The sequence below is a fragment of the Galeopterus variegatus genome, unplaced genomic scaffold (genome assembly GCF_000696425.1).
Source record: "Galeopterus variegatus unplaced genomic scaffold, G_variegatus-3.0.2 Scaffold12, whole genome shotgun sequence".
Taxonomy (NCBI): Eukaryota; Metazoa; Chordata; class Mammalia; order Dermoptera; family Cynocephalidae; genus Galeopterus; species Galeopterus variegatus.
This window is the reverse complement of record NW_007726123.1, coordinates 730,548-754,006: the sequence shown is the minus strand read 5'-3', so window position 1 is coordinate 754,006 and position 23,459 is coordinate 730,548. Positions and strand designations below refer to the sequence as shown.

The 23,459-nt window shown below is 40.6% G+C and overlaps 1 protein-coding gene across 4 annotated transcripts in view; it reads right to left on the bottom strand.

Annotated features, from left to right (window-relative positions):
• Positions 1-23,459, bottom strand: part of NOSTRIN (nitric oxide synthase trafficking) — a 59,018-nt gene that overhangs the window by 18,553 nt on the left and 17,006 nt on the right. For 3 of the 4 annotated variants that reach the window (XM_008589780.1, XM_008589584.1, XM_008589716.1), the window contains 6 exons: positions 18,100-18,186; positions 15,317-15,379; positions 15,050-15,131; positions 11,257-11,319; positions 8,637-8,735; positions 1,970-2,095 (listed from right to left, as the gene is read on the bottom strand). In XM_008589780.1, the coding sequence (XP_008588002.1) occupies positions 1,970-2,095; positions 8,637-8,735; positions 11,257-11,319; positions 15,050-15,131; positions 15,317-15,379; positions 18,100-18,186 (520 nt within the window). The remainder of the gene's footprint in view (positions 1-1,969; positions 2,096-8,636; positions 8,736-11,256; positions 11,320-15,049; positions 15,132-15,316; positions 15,380-18,099; positions 18,187-23,459) is intronic. The other variant, XM_008589650.1, reaches the window with a different exon arrangement.

Sequence of the window (23,459 nt, the reverse complement as noted above, 5' to 3'; positions counted from 1 at the left end):
AGCAGCAATGTCTCTCCCATCTCCTGCCGGGGCCATCCAAGGAAGCCAGCCTCGGTGGCGAGTCCCAGGAGGTGAGACAAGACCAGAGCACAGGTTGGAGAGCCACGCTTCAAATGGTGCACTTGGAATTAAGTCCCCAGCCTTTTCCCATCACCTTCACCTAAAACCTATCCAGCAGGGGGAGTACCAGGGTCCTGTGTTCAAAGTTGTAAAGACAGGTCTCCTTTCTTCCTCCCTCTGAGTTTCCATCTCTCCTTTCACTTCCCCTGTCTTCTCTAACCCTGCATCTCTCCTACCCTGAAAGGCTGAACTGCAGATTTAAATACAGCCCTTCGGTTTGGGCCTCCTGCGTGCCCTCCCCCTCCCGGTTCTTACTGAATCTCGAAACCATCTTGGGCAATTTCATCTCTCCAGCCTCAATTTCCTCAGCTATAAATTGGGAATAAAATTATTACCTTCCTGATAATGTTGTCATGAATACAGAATATAATGTGTATGAACGTACTTAGCACAGTGCCTGGCTGCACCCAGCACCAAGCATGTGTTACATGTCAGCCATTAGGTCACTTCTTCCCATTGTATGTACCTGCTGTAAACATTTTTTTTTTTTTTAACTTACAACACATGAAAAAAAATAAAACAAAAATAGTCATGTTCTTATCATTCAGAGTCAACGATTGTTTAATTTGGTCATACTTACGTTGACTTAATAACAGACAGCTAAGCTGCTAGTATACAGCTGAAGTAAGTTTTGAGCCTGGGCTTGTAGCATCCCTTGGCCAGGGGCCATCCACAAGCCGTGCAACTGAATGGAGCAGCACTGGTGTACTCCGTTCCCCCACCCATCATAGATCCAGTCTATATGTATATGTTACAAACACACACATATAAATTCAGTAGAGTTTGGGTGTGAGTTTAAAAAAATGTTAATTTACATAGATAGTATAAATGGTATGTTTATTTCCTTTGGCTCATATTTTTGAGGTTAATTCATGTTTAAATATGGTTTTAATTTCTTATTGCCATATATTAGTCCATTTTCCAAATTAGAGCACATTTTAAGAGCAATTCTTCTATTGATGGGTATAAAGATAGTGTACAATTTTTTCTCACCATGCAGTTATAAACAATTCTGCAATCAAAATTCTTGTGTATCACTCTTGGAGTACAGGAGTAAATTTTTCTAAAGAAAAATATACCGTAAAGGGTATATGCCTAAAACTGCTGTGTTGTGAGTATATGAACATTTCAGTTTGACCAGATACCATTAATTTATTCCCACTAGAGGGGTACAAGAATTCTTGCTTCCTCACATCCTTGCCAACACTTGATATTATCACTTTCTAATTTTTGAGAAATGATGGAATGTCTTTTCATACGTTTATTGGTATTTTGTGATTTGCTTGTTCACATCTTTTGCCTATTTTTATTAGATGCTTTGCCACAATGCCTTTTTTATGTGTTTATTTTTGCTTACTAAGGTGTGCACATTTCAAGAATTGAGGTGGTACTGGTCAGATGCCAAAAAAATAAAGAAAAAAGAGTTGAGATGGTACTTTAGTCATTGCTATATCTCCAGTGCCCAACACAACACCTGACCTACAAAGGAACTTCCTAAGTGATCACTGTATAAATCAGCTCTCATGCCTAAAACTCATTTCCAAGTACCCAATATCTAAGCCTTAACTTACTTTTACTTGGACAGTACTTTCTGAAGTTAGCTGAGTGCCCTGGTGTCCAGTGAGAATTTGGAGCAGAAACTCTGGGCAATGATACCCGTAAATTTTCACTGGTAATTGTATCCATGGAGAAACTGAAGCAAGACGAAACATAGTTTTTCTATAGTCATAATGTGAGTGAAGGTCACAGCTACAACAGAGACCAGGTCTTGTAACTGCAGATCTGACCTCCATTTTCAAAGTTACACAAAACTCCATGGAAAAAGAAATAATGTGAATGCACAGCTTACCTGGTAGCAGTTTTCTAGTGTGTTTTCCCATTTCAATCTTGTAGAATAGCCCTCCATATTTTTTTGGTAGTAATTTTCATCTTCCTTTTCCAACTTCTCAGTTGATTTTTTCAGTTTATTGAGGAGCTAAAGTAAAACATTGGTGTTACATATTCATTAACACATTTATGAAAGCCCTTTGTAATTCTGAAGAAAGAATTATATGTGGTCAAGTGATATGTTTCTGACCTTTTAGTTAGCATCATAAACAGTACTATAGATGACAAAACCAAAGACTTTTTTTTCAGGAAAAAGGGATGGCAGAGCCAGAAGAAAACCTAAGGGCCTTTTGGTATGATTCCCTCCATTTAACATATGAAGAAACTGAGGCCCTTAAGTATGAAGTGATTTGTGTACATTCATCAAATCTAGAAGACCCAAGGACAGTGCATTTGAGAATGAACGGAGAAGGTCAAGGATCTGCAGATCAGGACTGTAATCTATATTTAAACCTACAGTCTTACTTGGTAAATCTTTAGGCTCCTGCATTTCTTGCCAGGACAGGTAGAGACTTGTGGAATCATATAATTTTCAGGACTAATTTTTAAAATGGGCCTGGCTACCATCCTGTCCGCAATCTCACTTTTACTATAAAAACCCAACAGTAGAGCATTGGAATGAGACTTCCAGGATTACAGTCCTGGCTCTGGCTGCAGACACATGACAACATTCATGAGCCACAGTTTTTCCATCTCTTTAATGGGAATAATGATGGCCCCTGCTGCACTGGGTGGCTTTGAAGATTGGAGCAGGTGAAGCATGGGAGGCATCTGGCACACTGCACACACCTGGGATAGCCCTCAAAGATTAGTGATCACAATTATCACCAGGGAAAAGCCTGAGATCCACACCAATGTTCACTGCAAGTTATGGACAACTGGACAGGTGGTTCCTGTTGCCCTGCTCCCCAGTGATCTGCTCCCTCAAAAAGAGCACCCCCCCACCTTTGACAATCACCAAAATTTGCCATTCTGATTGTTAAATCTTCTGGAAAATCAAAGTAATACAAAACTCCCTGGACCAGGTTGCTGAAGTTGATTCTCAAGATGCAGGGACAGGTAATTTCACACCTCTGAGAAATGAGGAAGTTTGATTACATGAATGAGTCTCAAACTTTAGTATGCCTAGGAATGACCAAGAGTGCTTCCAAAATTGCAAGTTCTAGGGTCCTCCTGATTACAGTAGCTCTGTAATGGATTGGGAAATCTGAATTTTAACTACCTCCCTAGATGATTCTGATGCAAATGGTCCTCAAACCACTCTTTAAGGAACATCAGGAACCCCTCCCCCATTTATGCAGTTTAGAAGTTTCAAGGACAGAGACAAAGGTTTTTAAGATGGGCCCTTTTTATGTTTAAGGACATTTAGACTAACATTACAGTCCTGAAGAACATTCATCCAAAATGCTGAATATTAATATCACTCACTTTATTATTTGAATTGATATGCTAGCTATTCAACTGTTCCTGGGCTCGATGTATGACCTGCAGAGGGCACATTTGGTTTTGTATATCAAGTGTAATGAAACACTATCTGTAGAAACATGAGCTTGTGAATTTTAACCTGATAACAATACAGTGAAAGGATTCAAAGAGTGCTATGGTTATACTTTGCTAAATCATTGTCCTTCGATTCTTATTGAGAATACTCTGACTCCCCGGAATGAGGACTGCATCATTTCTGGACCACCACTCACATTCATCAGCCTATACTACACAGCTGTTGACTAAAAGCTCAACAAATTTACAACAAATTGTCCCAAACAGATATAAAAGAAGGTAGGCTCATATTCTTATTTAAGGAACTTTTCAGAAACTTTTACTAAAATTTGTCAAAGATTCAATTCTGCCCCCTTCCTGCCCCCCACTTTCTTTCTCTTGGAACAAACATCTCATTCATTTACTCACCAAATGTTTATTGAGTGCCTACAATGTGTCACGTGCAAGGCTTTGGGAGCAGAAAAGGGAACCAGATAGGTTACTGATGGATCTTGGACATGACTGGCGCCATTGTGCACACAATAAGCACAAAATAGCTGCTGGCCTTGTCTCCCACTCCAGCACCAAACCCCTTCCCCCTTCCCTTTACAAGAAGCCTCGTGACTTCTGCAAAACAGAAACCCTTTTGCTTCTTCAAGGGCGCAGTTCTCCACCCTAGTTGCATAGCTTCTGCATTAGCATAATGCCCCTCCTTGATTGTATCAGTCCATATAAGCTCTCCTGCCCCCCACATCTGGTGCTGTCCTCCATTTTGAGGGCAGCCCTGAGCTGCCCTCCACTTTGAGTGCAGCCCGGCAGATTCTATTCCTTTAATAAAGCTTGATCAGCACCCAGCATCTCAGCTCACTTTCTTTCAGCTACCTCTCTAGTCAGGGACCCATACAAGCCATTACCATCCTGTGTGCTAGATCCCAGGATGACAGAAGTACATATGTATCACTGGGGCACCAAGACAGGCACCTAATCTAGCCTTGGATTTAAAATGGCATTTAAGCTATGACTTAGCTCATAGTGGGTCCTCAAAAAAAAAAAAAAAAAAAAAAATTACCCCCATATGAATAAACCTAAAATGAAAGTAAGAATTGGTGAGGCAAAAATAGCATGACATGATATAGAAAAAAATTTTTCAGTGAAGTTGGACCCCACAGTTTGGGAGGGAGACTAGCAAGAGATGACGTTGAAGAGCTAGGCATGGATCAAATCAGTCTTAAGGGCTACGAAAAGGAGTTTGTACTTTATTCTGAGGTCACTGGGGAGCCTTTGACAGCTTTTAAAAGGAGACTGATATGTTCAGATTCAAGTTTTAGAAAAGCGAGCCTGGCTTGTTCATGGGGAATAGATAGGAACAGGCAACACTGGAAGCAAGGAGACCAGTGTATTAGTTACTATAAACCTGGCAAGAGATGATGGTGGCCCGGGACAGAGGAGAAGGATATAAGTAACAAGTATGATATAAGTAACAAGTTCAAGGAGTATCTGGTTTAGGAGGCAGACCCAGGAGGACCCAGTGGGTGGTGACATTCAAAGATATAGAGAGCACAGGAATAAGGAATCTCTTCAGTAGAGAAAAACTGATTTTAGATACTAAGTTTGAGGTGTCAGAAAACAGTTTAGAGAGTGGTTTGGGCTGGAGATAGAAATTTGGGTATTGTCAGCATAGATACGGTAGTTGAATCCTTGAGAATATATTTATTATCTATTATTTTTTGAGTAGCTGATATTGAGAGTACTGTGTTGAACACTGGAGATACAATGGTGAATAAAAGAGAGTCAGGCCCTAGAGAAATCCTCAGAAACAGCAACATCTAAAAGGTCAGACAGAAAAAGGATTCCATGAGTCTAAGATCAGATTTCCAGAAAAGTAGGAGGAAAACCAAAAGCATGAGTTGTTACTAAAGTTAAAAGAAGAGAATGTTTCTAGAAAGGGGACGTAAACAATGCTTAATACTTCCAAGAAGCTAAATAAGGTAAGAACTGGAAAGTACCTATTGGCTTTAGCAACAAGGAGGACATTGTTTTCAATGGCAAGAACATTCTTGGTGGAATGGTGGGGAAAGCTTGATTCGGGTGGTTTGCAGCGTGAACAGGAGTTGAGCAGGTGGACACAGAGCACAGACAACTCTTTCAGTAAATCTTATTGTAAAAAGAAGGAGAGATGATAATATCTGGAGAGGAACAGGAAACACCATAAAAAAGTGTCTCCCTAACTCCCTACTCTCTCAAGATAAGCAGTGCAATGAACTGAACGTTTGTGTCCCCTGCAAATTCATATGTTGAAATCCTAACTCCCAATATGATAGTATCAGGGAGTGGGGCCTTTGGGAGGTGATTAGGGTGGAGGCTTCACAAATGAGATTAGTGCCCTTATAAAAGAGACGCCAGAGAGCTCCCTGCCCTCTTTCTGCTATGTGTGGACACAACAAACAATTGCCAGTCTGCAATCTGAAGAGGGGCCTCACCAGAACCCAACCATGCTGGCTCCCTAATCTCAGACTTCCAGTCTCCAGAACTGTAAGAAATAAATGTCTATCGATTAAGCCACCCAGTCCACAGTACTTGGTTACAGCAGCCTGAACTAAGAAGGGGGACTTGAGAAGCCTGATGGGCAGGAAATTAGAGAGGAGTTGTCCAAGACACAGGAGAGAGCGGGATAGTCAAGAGAGGGCCTCTTGACTGGAGGCCCAATGAATGGATCAGAGCACGGGATGAAGAATTGGCCTCTCTGTTGCAGATAAGCAGCTCTGCTGACTTCTGATTTACTCTGTGAGGCGGGAGGCAAGAAAGTCTGACTGGAGTGGGGGGACAGAGGTGCGTGGAGAATGGGAGTTTGATCAGCTGGTGAGAACAAGGACTGCTGCGCAGGAAAGCAGGAAGAATTGCTGAGCAGCACGGAGCACCGGCTCAGGTCGAAGATCATGGGTGCTTCTATGCGAGATGAGAAATGAATGCCACCTTAGGTGTTCAGCTTTAGGGCCCCCAAAACTGCCAGATTAAGCACTGTGGATGGCGTGCATCTGTGATGTAATGACAGCCAAGGAGCCAAGGCTATGGTTGCAGGGCCAGCTGAGGGAGGGAGGGGAGGACTGTGGACTTTGACCTCCCAAGGAAGCTGCTAATGAGGGTAGGAAGAAGCAATTCACCACTTAGCTGTGTGTGCTTTTTTCTGTTATTGCTTGACATCAATAAAGAATTGCTTCTAATGAGAGCTCAGAATGCAGGTCCTGGAACTTAGTGTCTCAACATCTTGTGGGTTGGCCTCCTCCCAATACTGATTATGAGCATTTCAAATTGTGCAGACTGACGTGTGAAGACATAACCTTATAAAATCTTGCTAACAATGATGTTAAGTTTTTCAACTAATAGTTTCTTCAGACAAAATGATAGAGCTACTTGCAGTGACAATCTTTTCCTTTTAAGAATGTTTGGGTTTGCTGTGATGCTGGCTGCACTTTCTTAGGAGGACTCCAGCTTTTGAAGGAGATATTGACTATTGCAAAGATTTCCGATCTGGAACACATACCACAAGAGGTGTGCAAGATAATCTATTGGGGTGTAGGCAGAAAATACTCGAACTTATTCCTGCACCCCAATATTATTTGTGTTCATTTTTGCCTAAGAACAGTTTATCAAACTTACTATTTTTTAGTATGTGAGTCGACATTGGTGCTTACATATGGACAGTTGTGGATTCTGAAGTGGCCTGAGGAAGAATGGGGGTCCTCCAACAGGAGAAGCTGCTGTGGACCCTCACAAGTGTCTGCATTTCCAGCATCCTGGAGCATGTGGCCATTGGCAGGTGCCTGGATCGTGCAGGTTTACAAATTTATTATCTAGCTCCAATTAGGTTAATGTACACAAAATGCACAAATACCTTTAAAAGATTTTTAACAAAAAAATGTGGATTGATGTTACTACTAACAATATAAACATGAGGAAGCCACACACACACACAAATGGCAGAGCTGATGCTTTCTCCTGTTCCTAGTTATGAGCACATCATCACCCACATGAAAAAAAAAAAAAAAGGATGATCTAGTAAGACGTGACAAGAAATTGATGAAAAAATTTAAAATTATCAAGAGGACTATTAGAAATATGAATTGATATTTACTGTAGTTAAGGCTGAACCTTGCTCCAAGTGTATGTTCTGCCCGGTAACATCATGATTACATAAGACAATCATGTAACATATTATTTCATCCTTATCTCATCCTACAAACACTTCTACTTTCTTACATTTTATAATGTTCATAACATATTAGTTTAATACATAAATTACTATGTATAGCATACAACATATAAAAAGTATACATATTTTTTACTTATTTGGGGTGGGAGCTGATAGATTTTTTTGTTTTTTTATTAATAGGGTTCCCTTTCAAAAAATTGGGACACCATTGGTTCATTGTCATCGGTCAGTAATATTTAAACAAAATATATGTGGCCCTGGAATGATTTGGAATCCCTTCTCATGCTCTACCAAGCTGCAGCTCTGCAGAGACCCCACACAGAGGGAGGAATCAGCCTGTTCTCTTAGGCTCATAGGTAAGGGCAGGACGTCCATCCCTATGGAATGATTGCTCAATAAGCCGGTAAGGTGCAGATGCGTATATACCTCTCTTCATAGGGAAAAGGGAGATGGGGTGTATGGGAGTAAATTTTTTTAAGGAGAACTCAATGGGCTTGAAAAATATACCATGGTCTGGGACAAAGCCTATTTGGCCCACGGAGCAGACAGTGACTGGTGAATGATTCTCTTCAAAATACTGAATGGGACCAAAATAGAAGACAATGATCGGTGACAAAAGTATGTCCAGGTGTGTTAACAGACTCCAGTCTTTCTTCCTGTGATAAGAGCTAAGTTAATGAAAACTCAGGGAGGGGACCAGAGGTAACTGTCTTTTTTGGGAGGTCCAGACGTTAGGCAGATAAGAGAACAGTTTTATCCTGTGCTTTGGAGAGAGACAGAGGATTGGGGGAAGGTGGGCGGCAGGGGGAAGTCAGAGAGACCTCAAGGCTGCTTCTTATTTTTTTCACATTTTAAAGACTGCTTCTTTAATTCCAGCATGTCAAAGCACTACATTTTGGGGTAACAGCCTCTGAGCCCCAACCCTGCCACGACAGCTTACCTTCCGCTTTTGCTTCTCAGTCACCGATTGCTTGGAGCTTTCCACAAGATGGAAAAGTGCTTCGTGCTTCTTGGTACTCGTCATTAATTTCTTCTTGGCCTAGAGTCAAAAACAAACAAGGAAAAAAGGATCAGAAACTGATATCAGGAGAAAACCTCTTCTGTTTTGGAACAAGGTGTATTCATGTGCTAGCTTTAATAATAGTGTATTATTATTTATCTCTTCATTCCTGTCCTCCCTTCAAAATCTACCTAAAATATCACAGCAGCTAGCACTTTGTCCTGAGAACCTCTGTATATATATTTTTATTATATTGGGTACACCGAAGAGGGTTATACATTTTGCAAAATCGCAGACGGCTGGCAAGCCTCCAAAACAGTGTTCTAGCTGGCGTAATGGCTTTACCACCAGAAACGTCACAACAAACACCGAGGACTGCCAGCATCATTCTTTTAAATCAACCTGGACCACAACTGAGGTTGTTTTAAGATGTTCTCTTAAAACTTGCAGCAAGGATGAAAATTTTGCTCCATCTACCTGGCATCTTGTGAAATGCCCTGCATTTGTTGGGGACGGAGGAGAGGGAAGAGGTGGAGGAGGAAGAAATGCCCAAAGTCTCCCTACCCTGCTCACGCCTGAAACCTCGGAGCGGATTATAACTCGCATGGTCATTTTCTATTCCACACAGCTGAATTTGGCTGAAGATGATGCTCCAGAAATAAAGTAAGCAAGTGGAGTTTGACTTGAGTTGGATTCAATCTGTTCAGGAACTCAGCTGATCGAAGGGTTATTTAGCTTTTCACCTCAAAGTTGCAAGGAGTGTAGAACAAAATAATGAAGGGGAAAAGTTTAGGGTTCTCTTTTCTTGGGCCTTTTTTTTTATGTTGGGAATCAGAGGCAAAGCCTTCTGCCTTCCTCTAAACATGGGAAGGCTCTACAAAGGGGAGTTAAAGGATCAGAAGCTCACGGCCCTGTTTCTCCACCTCCATTCAGTGGCATCCTGCTGATAAATGAGCGTGTGAGGCAAGATTTGCTACTTTAAGGCTTTTCATTTGTGTCTCCCAAATAGACTGCACTTCGTTACAAACATGCTGAATCCCTTGCCTTGTAACTGCAGAGAAAATTATTATAGCTCAAGAATTGTATGTTCTCTAATGTCTCTGCCACTCTTAATAAAAAAGAAAATCGTTCTACTTAGAAAAAATGAATTGGTGGAAACTGGGAAATAATAAAAGATGTTTTTTGTTCTTGGAAGTAATTGTAACTTCCAAGCAATGTTTCTGGCTTTCGGTTCATCGTATTGAGTTTCCTGTGAAAGCTAAGTATTTAAAGAAAATTGATTTTTTAAAAACAAATTCTTTTTATGAAACCTAATAAAATCAATAGCAAAACTCAAAACAAATGATGGATACTTTTTCTGGGACTTTAAAACATTTATTATAAAAATGATTCTCGTGAGCATCCTTTTACCAGTAAAACCACTATGGGCATAAAAATCCATTTATCTCAAACATTTCTTATTAATGTCCTTGATCCTATGGAGTCCTCTGTTTCAGCAGAAGCTTCAGAAGCAACACTGAGGCCACCTGTTTCAGAGGGCATCTCTGGTTATTTGGCACTACTGGCTGTTTTCTCACAGAGGCTCTCTTTGGGCACTAACACTTTGGAGATGAAAGAAGAAAATTTCAACTCTTACAGCACAAGTCTTCTCAAAGGGGTTCACTGAGTTTCCTTAGCAGATTCTGTGGCTTCTAGTCCTTTCTACTTGAAATGAATTCCTCCTATACTAGATTGTTCTAGAATAATCTTTTTACATATGGATTCCATCTGTTATTTTCTGTGCTTATAATGATATGCTCTAGCTTCTCATACCACAACATAATTTCTCTCTTTAGAATTCATTCACTAGTTCCTGCACATATGTTAACTAGCCAATTAAATTTTAAATTACTTGAAAACAAGGATTGTGTCTTAGGATAGTGTTGTGTACAAAAAGTGAAACATACATACTTATGGAATTGATATATGCATTCCCCTTTACGTATCACTACTTACCCCTCACTGTGCCCCTCTCGCTAGTGAGGTAAAGATCACTAACACTGTTATACAAATGAAGAAACAAAACTCAGATGGTGTTGTCACTTGCCCTAAGTTGCAAATTATACAGAGAGCCAGTTAGTGTTGTGCAATGGTTTACACAGTACAGTGTAAAGAGCAGTGATCCCAGAACCCAATGACTTGAAATAACCATTGGTTCAACCATTAACTAGCTTTGTTTGTAACCTGTTTTTCAGTTTCCCCATCTGTAAAATGGGACAATGCAAGGCCACATTTCACACTGGGTTGTTGTAATGACTAAATGTATAAATATACAGCATTTGGCATATAATAAATGCTATGCAAGTGTCAGCTATAAATAATAACCATATTTAGATCCATGTTCTTCTATTGGCTTAGTTGAAAGTTATATCTTATGTAATAACTCAGGTGAGGAAACATTTTTGTTTTCAGTTAGCACTTAGAAGTGCTAACACTAAATCACATCATAATATTTGTGCAAAAACAAAAAGCTTTAATTCTAAAAACTAAGTTTACAAAAATGGTATTTGTGGATACTTGCCTTAATTTGCTGATTCCAGTTGCTAATAACAAGATTTGCTGTCTTTTCAACTTCATTATCAAGCTATGGAACAGAAAAAAAAGGAAAAAGAATGTTTTACTTTCTTCTAGTTTAGTCACTGTTGTAGACAACACTGTTGTGTCAACCCCCCCTTCAATTCATAGGTTGAAACCTATTCTCCAAGTGTGATGGTATTTGGAAGTGGGGACTTTGGGAGGTGATTAGCTCATGATGGTGAAGCCCTTGTGAATGGGATTAGTGCCTTTTTAAAGGAGGACCTAGGAGCTCCCTGCCCCTCCACCACGTGAGGACAGAGTGAGAAGACGGCATCTAAGGAGCAGGAAGTGTGTTCTCGCCAGACATCGAATCTACTGCGGCCTTGGTCTTGGACTTCCCAGCCTCCAGAACTGTGAGAAACACATTTCTGTTATTTATAAGCCACCCAGTTTATGGTATTTTGCATCCTGAACAGACTAAGACAGTCACAGTGCTGGCTTATTAATTTTGGCACAATCACGATCATACTTCATGGGAATTTCAAAATCCTACACTGGACATATTTCTTGAGGAAACTAGCAGAACTGTATTATACCTGTGTCAAGTATCTCTTGACAGGAACTTGGTAAAATAATTATTTCTAATCTACAGCAATGTAAGAAGCACATACATATGCATAGTCACGTGGAAGAGGCCCTTGCACAGGTTGGTAATACTGCTGGTCCCGTCGCAGCCTCTTCAACATCAATCCATGTGGCAAAAACTTCAACACCATGACATGGGTACAGCTCTAGTAGTGTTAGTTTTACTTAGTCTATTTTCCTGAAGTGAATATTGCTTTAATTTCAATGAGTTTGAATTCCTAATTATGATAAACTTTCCCCCCTACTTTTAAACAGCTAAAGGAGCAGTAATAATAATAATGAAAATTGATGTAGGCAACCCCCCAGGGAGATCAGATGTAAATTACATAGAATCTTCTCCTGGACCACAGACCTGATAGAACAGCTGTTTTTCAACCACTCTGAAATCTTGCAAACACTGCACTTTTTCTCCCCCATGTGGTTAAATTTAGAGTAGTCATGTGCTGCACAATGACTTTGCAGTTGATGATGGACCACATATATGAAGGTGGTCCCATTAGATTATAATGGAGCTGAAAAATTCCTATCACCTGTCATAATGTCATAGCACAATTACTTTTTTTTTTTTCTTTTTGTCTCTTTTTTTACTGACCGGTAATGGGATCGCAACCCTCAGTGCTGCACCCGCACCGCGCTCAGCCAGTGAGTGGGAACCGGTCTCCACATGGGATCTGAACCTTCGGCGGGAGCACCACCACGCTCCCAAGCGGCGCCCTATCCAGTGTGCCACCGGGCCGGCCCCACAATTACTTTTTAAATATAAATTTAGTGTAGCCTAAGTGTATAGTGTTTATAAACTCTACAGTAGTGCACAGTAACGTCCAAGACCTTCACATTCACTCACCACTCACTCACTAGCTCACCCAGAGCAACTTACAGTCCTGCAAACTCCATTCATGGTAAGCGCCCTATACTGGTGTGCTATTTTTTATCTTTTGTACCGTATTTTTACTGTACTTTTTTTATTTGTAGATAGATTTAGATACACAAATGCTTACAATTGTGTTACAATTGCCTACAGTATTCAGTACAGTAACATGCTGGACAGGTTTGTAGCCTAGGAGCTATAGTCTAGACCATACAGCCTAGATGTGTAGTAGGATATACCATCTAGGAGTGTGTAAGTACACAATATGATGTTTGCACGTGATGAAATCACCTAACAACGTGTTTCTCAGAACATATTCCTGTCATTAAGTGACTCATGACCGTGTATAATTTATTGTAACAAATACAGTGAAAATAATTTCATGCACTATGCCACTTTTGACTCTGCATGTGGCTGGAATGTGGAATCATTTCATTTTAAAAATAAAATCTAATATTTTACCTTTTGTGAGAGAGTGGGGCAGGGTCATGGGGTGTGGTGGGTATGGGCAATGCTGAAAAGATTATAAATGGCAGTTTGGGGGGGTCATGACATCAATTATCTAAAACACCGTGATAAATTATCATAGCACTCTGCCTAATTTATGGTAAATACTAAAGAAATGTTAGTAATTATCATATTATTTTGTAGTATGAAACATATTTTATAATTAATGTGATATAGACTAGTGTTTGTTTTTTTATTGTTGGTTTGCAATGGCAGAAGATTATTTGGCTTTGCAATGGCAGAAGATTATTTGGCTTTCTAGTAATGTCTGCAAATCTCTACCCATTACCCTGGCCCTAAATAGAACATCCATTTTGGAAAAGCACAGGTATGCACACACAAACATCAATTCCACTTCCTGACTCAGTTTCATGAGTTCAAATAAAAATTTTCTATCATTTCTCTCCCATCAGAGCTCTTACAAATCCCCTCATCCTCCTGACTTAGCTACTGTTAGGGCCTGCTTCATGGGGTTGGGGTCCTGTGAAACCCCCTTTGGCCTCTGCCCCTTCCCTCTACAAGGAGCACCTATGTGGCTTAGGAACCTCTTACCTGCGGCTGGCTCTGAAACAAATCATGACCATGAGCCCACCCCTATCAGAGCCAAGCAGCATTTGCTAAATGCCCATTCATGTTGCTCACAAACATAGTTTAAAGTGCTTAACAACTGCATGACACACAAAGAAAAAGAAAAAGGAGCACAAATGAAAGTATTCTGGAAGGAAAGGCGCATAGAAAGACCAGAGGGTGTGCTTGCTATAAGGGGACCAGGTGCGCCTGAAACGATTGTATAGTTATTTTTTTTTTAATTTTAAGGATATTTGAGGATTGCACCTGTTAGAACCATTACATAATGCCAAGCATGGAAAGCGTCTTTTTATTTTATTTTATTTTTTTCCTTTTTGTCTTTTTTCGTGTCCGGCAACGGATCGCAACCCTCAGTGTTGCACCCGCACCTCACTCAGCCAGTGAGCGGGAACCGGTCTGTATGTGGGATCCGAACCCTCGGCGGGAGCGCCACCATGCTCCCAAGCGGCGCACTGTAGCAGTGCACCACCGGGCCGGCCCGAAAGCGTCTTTTTAAAAGTTGTGCCTTTGTACATTGTTCTTGCTGGTCTCTAAATAGAACCCTTTGCCGTTGGTCAAGTCAATGAGAGAGATATGAACAAACAAACCCAAACAGAAATAAAACAGTTCTTGCCATCAGTAAAAAAAAAAAAAAAAAAAAAAAAGTTGTGCTTATCATTCCTCTATTCACAAATAGAATAAATAAAATTATAGAAAAGAAAATACAAAAAAGTATAAAAAACGAAATAAAAATAACCTCTAATTCCATGATCTAAAGATAATTCTTATTAACATATTGGGAAAGTTCTTCCAGTTTTTTTTTCTATGCATGTATACATATTTATTTTACAAAATTGAGATTATCTTGTTTATTAGATTTTTTTATCCTGCTTTTGTATTTAATGCTACACTGTGAAAAAAGTCCCCATGTGATTACATTCTTTTAGATTAAGATTTTTAACGATTGCGAAGTACTCTATTGTTTGAGTTTATCATAATTTATTTTTTAATGATAAAGTAGTTTTCAGTTTTTCATTATTATAAACAATGCTCTAACAAACAACCCTGTGCAAACATCTTGGGTTCATGTTCTTGATTATTTTTATGATAAACTCCTGAAACCTAGTAACACTTCTAGATCGCCTTTTTTTCCTTGGGCCAAAGACAGAAATCTTGCTTTAAACGGGAGAAAAGAAAGGTTCTGACTCACTGATTTTTTCTTCTTCTCTTGTGCACTGAGGACTTGATAAGTCGGTTTTATTGCTTCCAGCTCAATTGCTTTGCCAAGTTTTCTGGAAGTAGAACATAAAAGACACACAAACACAGTATTAGCATTTACATCTACTTTCCAAATTACTTTCTGGGGAAATAAAATGGCGTGTTATGGCATATCTATGCAGTGTGAGTTTGCAGTGGAATATTCGTAGCACACCCACTTTAAATATTTACAACTCCCTTTTGGGGTTGGAGCACTCACTGATGCAGGTCTGCTGTGGATTTCATGCCCTCTGAGGCCCAGGCCCAGGCACTGCTGAGACAGCTAGAGGCAAACACAGGGGAACAAGGTGGGTGTCATTTTCCTAGTCAACTCTGAGAAATAAAGTGTCATGTCTGATTCATGGCATTCAGCAATTGCATTCATTTCCCTAACCTATTTCAATTTCTCCATGAGATTAAAGTCAGCCAATATATTTATTTGCACTATAGTCATTATATGTACTGCTTTTTTCCAGTCGTCTCTCATTTAGATTTTCATTTTCTGTTCCGTGTCTGTAGAAAATCAGGGAAATAAAACAGCCAAGGCTGAGAACAGGAGGGCAATAGGATGCTAAAGTTAGAAGGCCTCAGGGACAATCTTTTCAGGATCCTCATTTCATTGAAGAATAAACTGAGACTTAGAGAAGTTAAGTGATAGAGGACAGGAGAGTCCTGGTCACATCCTGCTTGCTGCTCTTGGGGTTGGGGTACAGCTCCTTCTGCCTGCAAGGTTTTAGGACAACAGCTCAGACATTTTATGGTCCTTTGAGTGGTATCCCAATTTAAGACAAAGGATAGCACTGCTGTGTCTCTAACAGCATAGAAAGAGTATTAGAAAGTGTGATGTTATTTCCTCAGCTCAGGGTGTCCCATATAGTCTGCCTTCAAAGTCAGGACAATAAGCCCAATTGCACCAATAAACCCTGGCGACAGAGGCCTGTGTAGATTTCAACGGAGAGAGAGAAAATGAATCTGCATTCCTGCCAAAATCAGAATGTGCAGAGGTTTTGCCTCCAGATGGTTTAGTTTGTACCTTGCAGTCTGAGAATAGGAGAACTAGACCAAAAGATGCCAGATTTTTTACACATCCAAAGCCAGGCACAAAACTGGGCACAAGACAGTATCTACTTACTGTATGCTTCCAATTATAGGAAATTCCAGCAAAGACAAAACTAATCTATATTGACAGGAAGCAGATCAGTGGTTGCTTGGGGCCTGGAGAGTTGGAGGGAGAGATGGTGGGGGAGGAGAAATTTTTTGGCGTGGTAGAAATGTCTATGTTTTAGCTTTAGTGGTAGCATTGTGGTATGTATACATATGTCAATATTGGTCAAACCATATGCTTAAAATGGGTGCTTAAAATTATTCATGTAAATTAAACCTCAGTAGAATTGATTTTTTAAAAAGGAAGCCACACACACTCGTGGGGAAGGGAATCTGACGTTTGCTCCTCTGAGGTGGTGGGCAGCAGGGCCTGAAGCCGAGCACGTGGTCTTAGGGGGCCAGTGTCTGAATGATGCTTCCTTTGTTCCCTGCATGAGCTTGGAAGAATCACTTGATTTCTCTGACCCTCACTTTACTGATCTTTTAAAAGAGAAATAGCTTGAGATACCTGTAAAAGTACCTGACACAGATTTTGGTACAGATAAAAGTTCAATGAATGTTTACTATTAAATATTGTACTAATTCTGGTTAACTGAATGTTTTGGACACGCCAACCCTTTGGTAGTACTATACTGGATGCTGGGGTTGCAACACAATAAAACACTCCCCTACACCCTATGCCTCTCATTCTTTAGGAGGTAATTGGAATCAGAATCATAATGGACATTTTTATGGAGCTTTTGCTACATACCACGTACTCTGCTAAGCACCCTTTTTGTATTATCTAATTTAATCCTCACAGTGACCATACGAGGTAGACTTTATTTCCATTTTAAAGAGACATTGTGAGGTCACTCACCTCATAAATGGTAGAACTAGAATGTAAACCTGGGCAGTCTAAATGAAAGTCTGTCTATACTCAACCACTGTACTGTACTGGCTTCTTTGTGGTCTACTAAAATACTACTGTAAAAGTAAAAATAAAGCTAAATAAGCAATTTTAAAGCTATCATTCTCCACTACAGAGGATGCCTAAAGAGGAGTGGTAATTTGAGCCCAAGGCTTCCTTTTTTCCTTTTCTTTTCCTCCCTCTTTCATCATCAAAAGAGGCCTTTGCACTGACTGCCAGTTTAGGGTCACACCTGCATGCATTAGTCAAAAATCTCCGTAGCAAATTATCACTATGGACCATTTTTAGAATATCAATATCTTTCTTCTCTCCCCCAAAAGAAGGAATCTAATTCATTCTTAGTGCTGCAATATAATGAGGAAAATGGGAATCAGCATTTTTTAGCACCCAACTTGCCATGTTCTTTATACACATTATCTCATTTAATATGCACTCTCCCCCATACACACACACACACACACACACACACACACACACACACACGAGCACATATCATTACTCCATCTAACAGAGGAGGAAATCAAGGCACAGAGAGGCTGGGTTACTTGTCAAAGGTCACAGAGTAGAGATAAAGCAAGATTTGCACTTCCTGACTCTACGACCCTCCGTCTTAACAATATCACTTCCCGAGTTAAATATCATCACCAAGGCCTATTATGAATGTGGGCCTAGGCATCATAAAGACCCAGGATGAATCCAGCTCTGCAACTCATTATCTGTGTGACAGGGGAAGTTTCCTAAGCTCTCCAAGCCTCAAGTCCTTCTCTGCAAATAGGAGTAATAGGTAGACCTCTCAAGGGTTGTTGTGAGGATGAGATGGGAATAACTGCAAAGCATACAACACAGTGCCCAGCACAGTACCCCAGACCTGGACACCATGCCTGACATTAGGTACCTGCCACATTTATAAGAGGAAGCTGGGATGGAACATATGTCACTTTGTATTACTTTTAAGGAGGACTTTACCTTACCTCTGCCATGATACTTACTTTTTCTTTGTGCTTTGTAACGCCTTGCTCAGCTTGACTGCCAGTTTCTGAAGTCCTTTGGCATAGCTAATCTCCAGGTTTGCCCTGCTAGCAAAGGGCTAGTTGTTAAATCGAGGTACTGGCCAGAAATCAAGCAAAACCACACACACACACACACACACACACACACACACACACACACACACACACACACACGAGGGCCTAGGCTGAAATATGATGCCTACATTAAGAAATGATGGTTTGTTTACTACAAGGATTCTCTTACCCTTAAGCATAATCCTTAAGGATATCCAAGAGGATCCTACAGAGGGAGAGTTTTTTTATTTAAGCTCTTTTACACCAGTGTTATGGGTTGAATGTGTTTGCCAAAAAGATGTTGAAGTCCTAATCTCCAGTGCCTGTGAATGTGACTTTATTTGGAAAATAGGGTCTTTGCAGATGCTGACCAAGTTAAGATGAGGTCATTAGGGTAGGCCTGTACCCAATATGGATGTAACCTTAAGAAAAGGGGAAATTTGGACACAGAAACACACACACTGGGAAAATGCCATGTGAACATGAAGCCACATATTGGAGTGATGCATCTACAAGCCAAGGAGTGAATGCCAAAGACAGCCAGCAACCCACCGACAGCCAGAAGAGAGGCATGAAATAGACTCTCCCTCAGTGCCCTCTGAAGGAACCAACCCAACTGACACCTTGATCTTGGACTTCTAGCCTCCAGAACCATGAGACAATAAATTTATGCTGTTTAAGTCATCCAGTCTGTGGTACTTTCTTATGATAGTCCTAGAAAACTAATATATCTATCTAGTAAGGACCAGAAAACTGGGGCAGACCCCATGGCTCACTCGGGAGAATGTGGCGCTGGGAGCGACGAGGCCGCGGGTTCGGATCCTATATAGGGATGGCCGGTGTGCTCACTGGCTGAGCGCGGTGCGGGTGAAACCAAGCCAAGGGTTATGATCCCCTTACCGGTCACAAAAAAAAAAAAAAAAAGAAAAGAAAAAAAGAAAGCTGCCCTACTTATCTTGGGACATTAATACCAATCAATTAGCTCTAGATTATAATAGCTGGCAATAAAATGATAAATTATGATTGAATTAACCAAACAGTAGTTTTCTAATGGGAATCTGCTGTGGTGGCCAACACAAGATTTAGAAAATAAACTTCCATTGCTTTCTATGCAGGACAAGACACAGTGGGAAGTCTGGGCATGCCCTTCAAAAGCAAACTTCTTGGTTCTTTTGGACAGACTGAATCACTCTCACCTTAAACTGATTTTACAATGTCCTATTTATAGGCACATATGCAGCTAAAATGAGGACATATTCTTACTCATCTCACTTTTCACTGCAGATAATAAAATGTAGGAAATTAAATTCGCTTTGAGTTTTTCTTTTTAATACAAACCGTAAGAGTTTTTGTTACATTTTTCAGTCTTTAAATTCTATTTTTATTGTAAAATATTTTTAGAATTATTTATGACTTTATTTCATTTGGGAAACAATCCCAGTACTCTCCAGTAACTAACTTAGTACCTGTACATTTTCATACAAATTAGACTCAGTGTTATTATAGACTAAATGAAGAAAGACAGCTCTCTTTTACAAAACAGAATCCAGAGTTCATGGGCTATTGATCTATTGCTAAATTTCTATTCATTTTTTCCTGTTAGTACAGCTGTGCTTTAAGTTATTTTTACCACTTTTGAAAGAAAGAAGGCCATCATAGAATGTATGTTAAGGCCTAGGTGCAGAAAACACCCATTTGGTATAGGAACTTGCCCAGTAAGGAGAATTAAGGCAAGTATTTTAAAATAATGAAGCTAGTAAATAAATATCTCACTGCATTTAAAAATAGATATCTCTGCTCTAGGAATATGTTACAATTGATGGAGAAAGTGAGAGAAAAAAGAGAGCGCTGGTCAACAGCAAGCTGGGAGAGTCATCACCCTTGATGAATTCAGATGCTCTAGAATCCCAGGAGATGTCTACCATTCAGTGGGTGGCTTCAGAAACATTAAAAGGGAGTCATTAGACCTACCTCAAGGGGTTTTATGAGATTAGAATATGGTACTAACCTGCAGTGGATTGAATGGCCCCCCAAAGTCATTGAAACTTAATCCCCACTGTAACTATTGAGGGTGGGAAATCCTACTATGATAATTGAAAGGTGGGGCCTTGAAAAGGTGATGAGATTGTAAGGACCATGCCCTAGTTCATAGGCATGGTTCTGAGGGCTTTAAAAGGAGGGCATGTGAGAGTCCCTCTCTCTCTCTGCTCTGCCATTCTGCCATGTGAGACCACTGTGTCATTGTCCCCACAAACAAGATCCTCACCAGATGAGTTCCCTGGACTTTGGACTTCCCAACCTCTGAAACTGCAAGCAATAAATATTGTTTCTTTATAAATTACTCAGTTTCAGGTATTTTGTTATAAACAACAGAAACAGACTCATACATAACCCAAGCCTAGTAAGGACTCAATGTCTGGAGCAGTTACTACTGACCTGCAAAGCTCTGCCTGATCTGACCCCCGGCTCCCTCTCTGATTTTCCCAACTACCAGTCATGCTTTTCTCATTCTACTCCTGCTCAGTGGCCAAATGCCATCCTGCCTCAGGGCCTTTGCACTGGCTGTGGCCTCTTCTGAGTCCTCCTTCTGCTCTATAAGCACATGCTATTCTTCACGTCATCCCGAGCAAGTCTTGTTCAAATGTCACCTCCTCAGAGGCTGCCCTATCAAAAAGAAGGTCCTTGTCCTATTCCATAACAGCTTTATTTATGCGTCCTGGCACTTATTATATTACACACATTATATCACACTATAATTTTTAGTGTACTCTTGTGAACACTCCTAGAATGTAAACAGCTCCATGAGCATAAAGAATTACTTTCTTCACTGCTATATGCCTAGGCTTAAAACAGTGTTTGGAGCATAGTAGGCACTCAGTATGTATGTTATGAATGAATGAATGAATGAATGAATGAATGAATTAATGAATGAGTGAATGGACTTCCCAGCAGGTCTTGTTTAGAATTCTTACTGGTTTTTGCTACAGATCTGTTCTTGCCTCAACACTTTTGAAAACTTTACCCCGACAAGCTGTTTAGGTGCATTCCTACTAGTGTGAGCTGTGCTCAGCCCTGATATCAGAGTACACTGCTTTTTAGTACTTGAAATAGCTAGACACATAAACCCTTCCTAGCCCATTGCTAACCACAGGGCTTTTTAGGGCTTTCCTTTCCAGCATTGCATTCTGTCTTGGAAGCAGCGCATAAAGCATTAAATATGGTAATGCATTTATAGTGCTCATCTCAGCACTGGACATAAAAGAGGTTCTTAATAAATACTAATTCTTCTAATATGATGATTATGTATCCAGAAGGATCTGTAAACATTTAGAGCAGCCCAAGTATACAGAGGTGAGGATGGTGTGGGGGGAAGAATGCACAGTTTCCTTTTCCATCGACTGCAGGACAATCCCAAAAGGCTTCTAACAGGAAAGGCAAGGCTGTCAGGCATAGCATCTTCCTCAGAATTTCGTTTTACTTTCAGGAAGTTCTTGAGGGCTGTGCAAGGTGCTGCAGAAGCAAAGCAGATGTAAAAAGGACAATCACCAGGAAGATGAGTTGCTTTCCTTTACATTGCTAACTTACTTAATTGGATTCCACTTGGGAAAAAAAAAGTTTGCCTTTGGTGGCAAGAAAGAGGGTCTTGGTTCACTTTAAGGTGATTCGGCTTTTCTTTTTTGAGCCAGGCCATCTTTACTCTGAGTCCCAGTATTTCCTCTGAATTTCTCTTGAGCACAGTAGGGAACCAGCCTAAAGAGATTCAACTGCCATACAGCATTTCTTGTGTTGGAAGGCTCCCCTTTGTATACAAGTATCTTAGAAATCTGCAGCGGGGAAGATTTGTGGGTCTACAGGTTGGTATACAGGTTAAAAATTCCTGTAATCCTGTACACGAGGGGTTTGTGTCAAGCAGTGCTGTCCTGGCAAATGTGCTGCAATCACCTCTGTGACCTTTTGCTGATGCTTGACCTGAGTTCTGCCTACGCACAAAATAGCAACATCCAGCATGTATCGGGCACGTACAGCATACCAAGCGCTATTCTAAGTGTTTTAGGTACATTTCCTCATTTAGTCCATGTTAACCCCCATGAGGGAGGCACACTTTCTCTACCCATTTCACGGAAGGGAAGGCATGGCACAGAGAGTTTAGTCAGTCACTCTCCTGAGGGCATACATGAAAGGAAGTGATTGAGCCGGGATTTGAACCTGGGAGGTCTGGCTGGAGAACCTGCCTGCTTCACCACTCTGTACTCCTGCCTCTGAGGTTGTGGAGAAGAGGCTGAAGATGGAGAATTGTGTGGAAAGTACTTTTAAAAATTAACACCCCCTCTCACTTGGCCTTTAGTCGCAGTGTTCTGAATCCCACTGCTCCTGTGCCTTAGCAGCTGGAGGCCCAATCCACAGCCCCACGGTGCAGACGGACATGCTGCCCAGGCCTATCCCCAATGCATCTGTGCAGCTGTAAGGTGTTTTCAAGGATGATGGTGGGGTGTTAGGGTCAGGAAAAGTGGATGGGCAGGAGCTCTGACATCAAATATCACCAGACTAGCCCTTTGAGGCTAGACCGAGTTGGACACAGCCTCTCTGAACAGCACAACTGTGTCCTTTGTCTCTTTGCCTGCAATTTATTAATGACTTCAAAGGGGTTCAGAACCAGCATTCAAATCAACCAAGCAAAGCAGACTGCAGTCATCTATTCTTGCATTTTAAACCCTAATAGCCATTTGGGAACCTCGGCAGATTGCTCTGCAGGTTGGAAGGAAAGGAAAGGAAATGTGATGGGCAGTATAGGTGTGGGGCGATCACTGTGATCTCTTTCTGCCTGTGGCTAACAGGCTAACAGGCTCCCAGGCCTCTGGCCCTGACTGGCTTTTATCTCAACAGATGTTAACAGTTAAGTTCCTCTCCAGAAAAAATCGCTCTTTCATAAGAAGCATGGTTACAAATGGCAAGCACAGAGAGAGCCGTCATTTTCATAAGTTGGATGTTTATAAATGGAAACAAACACTGCTGTGTGGCTCTTCCATGCTAAGTCTAATGAGAAGTACATATACGTAATCTTCAGGATTCCTGCTAAAATGAATGAGATGGCTCCAGTGTTTTCCCAAGGCAGAGGTGGCAATGTGCCTCCACGTAAACTGGTTTAATCTCACTGCTTTATCATAGTTCCATCATACATTTTCATAGTAACATGAAGATTTTAAAATAAATTATGCTTTTGAAAGAAAGAAGAAGAGACGAAAAATGGATGATTTCAGATTCAATATTTTAGACAGCACAAATTA